Source organism: Athene cunicularia, assembly GCF_003259725.1.
Source record: "Athene cunicularia isolate RWA chromosome 3 unlocalized genomic scaffold, athCun1 chr3_part1, whole genome shotgun sequence".
NCBI lineage: Eukaryota > Metazoa > Chordata > Aves > Strigiformes > Strigidae > Athene > Athene cunicularia.
This window is the reverse complement of record NW_020799097.1, coordinates 117,564,494-117,568,265: the sequence shown is the minus strand read 5'-3', so window position 1 is coordinate 117,568,265 and position 3,772 is coordinate 117,564,494. Positions and strand designations below refer to the sequence as shown.

General features: G+C 40.8%; 1 protein-coding gene across 1 annotated transcript in view; it reads right to left on the bottom strand.

Annotated features, from left to right (window-relative positions):
• The window catches only part of PLCB1 (phospholipase C beta 1), a 397,493-nt gene extending 397,262 nt beyond the window's left edge, over positions 1–231 (bottom strand). The window contains exon 1 of the mRNA XM_026844689.1: positions 228–231. Coding sequence (XP_026700490.1) covers positions 228–231 — 4 coding nt within the window. The remainder of the gene's footprint in view (positions 1–227) is intronic.
• Between the last annotated feature and the right edge of the window lie 3,541 nt (positions 232–3,772).

The window sequence follows — 3,772 nt, the reverse complement described above, 5'->3', positions numbered from 1 at the left end:
ATATATATATATATATATATATTCCACCCTACCTCCAAACCAGTTGCAAACCTGTCTACTCTGGTAACTCAGGTCATTTAAATCCAAGCACATTTGTAAGTACTGTAAGTAAAGCAGCCTGTTACCTACATATTCCTGCCTTCTGACTGACAGCAGGTACCTGACTTGGGACATACAACCTCTAACTGAAATCTTTTCTGCAGGTGGGTGTTCGTGACATCGCTTACCCATCAGGATTCCCTGGTGCCTAACAATAATTGACATCAGTGCAGCCTGGTCCTAATAGGATTCTTCTGCTCTTTCCTCCACTATTTTTCATGACAACTGTAAAAACACTGTTGTCTTGAGACCCCTACCTGTTTGCCAAACTCAATTTAAATGTTGTGGAGGAAGCATAGTAAGGAGGAGGAAGACAGGCAGACAGAAAAATTGCCCAAGCCTTATCTCCACAGGAACCCAGGCTAAACACAAAATTCCTCCTCAAAAAGGATGTATATTTCTGTTGAAGTGCTACAGGTATTTTATAGATTTAGCATTCACCTATTTCCAAAGCAGCAATACATGAGGTCAGATTGTATTCCTTTAAGGAAAAAATGGGCTCAAATTTAAACCAGACAAAGTGAGGGTTTTTTTTCAAATGCAAATAATGTTGATGAAAGTGACATTATCATATATAAATAAAAACTAACTTATGAAAGTGCCATTTCCAATGCAAGACAGCAACACTTGTCTATATCATGCCAGCAGTACAGTCCTTCGTGACAGAGCACCAACCTCCCAGCAACGGGCATTTGTGAAACAGGGAAGGTGAATTATTCCCAGTTTACATCTAGAAAAAAAGACCCAAAGAAGCCAAGTGACAGGCCCAGCACCAGTCAGAAGCCTGAGGGAGAAAAAGTAAAAGAATAAACAAATGAGTGTAAACGTTCTTTTTATAACTGGAAGATCTGGGCTGTGGATTAACTGTGCCACAGGTACACTGACACCCAAATGGGTGCCACGTGAGCTTTCAGAGGCTGGGAACAAGTGCAGCTGTACCAGTGCCAGGCACTGCTACAGGAAACCCCAGCTGGGATCAGAGCTCGTTCACAACACACCACTGACCCTTTTCCTCATTACAAGAAAACAGTGTTGTATGCACTTTCCCTAAGAGAAAAGGCATACAGAATTTGTACTTTTTTTTTTCCTGTTTCTCCATAGTTTCTAGCCGCTTGTACAGCTGAGAGTCAGGTACTGTTTGAGTGCAACAGGTAAATTTATTTTTAAAATACGCCAGGCCCCAAAGAGATGTTGACTGGCTGTCTATATCCAAAAGCTCCTACAGAACTGTTCAAAAACCTCTGCCATTCAAAAAGAGAGGGAAAAGAAAAAAAACTTGCTCTGAATGTATAAATCTCCTTTTCAGTTTATTTCATTATGTCCCATGCAGCCTGTGTGTATGTATGTAAAATGAGGAAAGAAGACAACTAAGTGACCTTCTGCCTTTAGATGAGATATACACAACTTTTAGGGGGAAGAAAAGGAAGCGATGGGAAAAAAAAGAAGCATAAAGTGTCTAGGAATAAACAATTTTGCTGGTTAATAACTTCAAAACAGTTGCTTCAATCCAAAAGTTGTTTGGATTTGCCTGGGCTGATGACATACAGTTAGCGAAGTAATACTTTCGTAGGGGTGGATTGTAAATGGTTGACTATAATCAGACTCAAAAAAGTGGATGATGAGGGGAAAAAGGCTTCAGTATCTATCAGGTGAAGTAAAAGAAACCTCATCATGACAGGAATAATGATGAGTTTTAATTTAAGATCTTCTGTGCTCCAGAAGTTGTTTGGTTTTTTAAAATTAAAAAAGGCAGTTGTGGATTATGCCTCTTTTCTAAATTAACTACATTACTGTGACATTAAGCATAACACAATTAATGTGCTGACGAACACAAGAACCTCACACTGTCATGCTGTATACAAACGTAGGATCTGAGACTAACTTTGTACCTGTCACTGTGTAATGTGTCTTAGGAACGCTTATTGCTGCTGTTAACTGTGTGGAAGAGTCACATGCACAATGTTTTATATATCCTACAAGCTAACTATAACTCTTGTAAATCCCCGCCACCAAAAGCCACACTCCTTAGTTCTGGGTGTAGAGAGATGGAAATAAACTTCTCTAGGCAGCTCTGCAAGTCCTTCTCCCCACTCCACAGTAACATGGAGTCGTTTGTCATGTGGAACAGGTCTGCTGATTTTATATTGCTCTGCAATCAGGGTTTGCAAAGGGAGGTAACAATCAAAAAGATACATGAAAAACCACAGTACACGTTCAAGAAGAGCAGCGATTCAAGGGTTTGAAATCAAAACTCTTTTCAAACACCAATTGTCTAGTACATTTATTTACAAGAACTATTGTACTATATGGGAGTAACTGTGATTTACTACCCAGAAGACACACCTGCAGCCATTCATGAGAGTACCCTGAAGCCCATTAATTCAATTTCCTCACCCAAGAGTTGATCTATCTTATAACCTCCCTGAACAGATTTACCAACCATACACATCTTTGAAGAAGAGGGAAACAGACAGGACACAATACATAAAAGGAAAAAAATAACCAAACCTGAAGGACAAACTAATAGGGAGCAGATGGTAATTTATTCCCTAACCCACTCAGATCCAGAACTTGAGAGTAAAACTGGGGGTTGGTTACTCTCACCCTCTCACTCATAGTTCAGCTGTCAGCCTAAAGAAATTCATAGTGCTAATTGTTTGGATAATCCTGTTTAATTCCAGTCTGAGTACACCCGGGGTATTATGGAATTTAACAGCTAATCTATCTGCTGACCATGTGCAAACTGGTTTTGCTATCCCTTCTCCTTTGCTCCTTCTCCACTCCTTCAAGCCTGTAATCCTCCTGGCTTGTGGGGTGGCAGGAAAACACTTTTCAGAGACTGTCCCTGCACCTTTCCCACAGCCTTACACCCTTGCCTAACTATAATTCAAGCCTTTTTGCCAATGTGAAAGAAAAGTTTCAGAATATGTTGCCTCTGCCAGAACCAACCTGTATTTCTTAGCTTTGTGTTGGGAAGCGGTTTGGCAGAAATTTTCCAGGGGAAGGCTCAAGCAAATGAAATAATGATGTGTGTAACAGTTTTCAGGTTACGTTTGGGGAAGTTTGTCTTTTAAAATCTGAGGTAAAACCAGGCAACAACAGTCTTGTTTAATAAGACAGTGCCCTGAGCCCCATCTGTTGTAAGGGCTGAAGATAAAGGCTGGTCTGCTTTTCATTTAAAAAATCTGTTGACATGAAATTTTGACTGCAGCTGTTTCTAAGAAACATCCTCATTATCTATATATGATTTATTAAAACACATATTCTTCTGACTCATGGTCTTGCTAGTTGACAGGGTACATGTCGATTTTCATTCTCCTGTAGGTACTTTAAGATCCATTAGGAACTTTTCATCTATGGCAGGACTGACCTGCTACTTGCACTGCAGGCACACTAGTCCCAGCCTGTGACGTTCTTTGATCATTTTAACACTGAACTGTGCTTGGCACAACACACAGCGGCAGTAGTGTTATGCCCTTGCCTTAATATACATTGAATAAAGTACAGAGAGAGTTCTGGGAGCAAGGGCCAAAGCCCGTGGTGTAGGTGGCAGAGTGGTGTGCCCTTATGGAGCCGTTCTTTCTCACTCGTGTCTCGTCAGGTCTTACCAGTGGTGGTTGAGCAGTAGAGTGGAAGGCTTCATCTCTTGTGGCTGGATGCTCAGCCTGGTCAT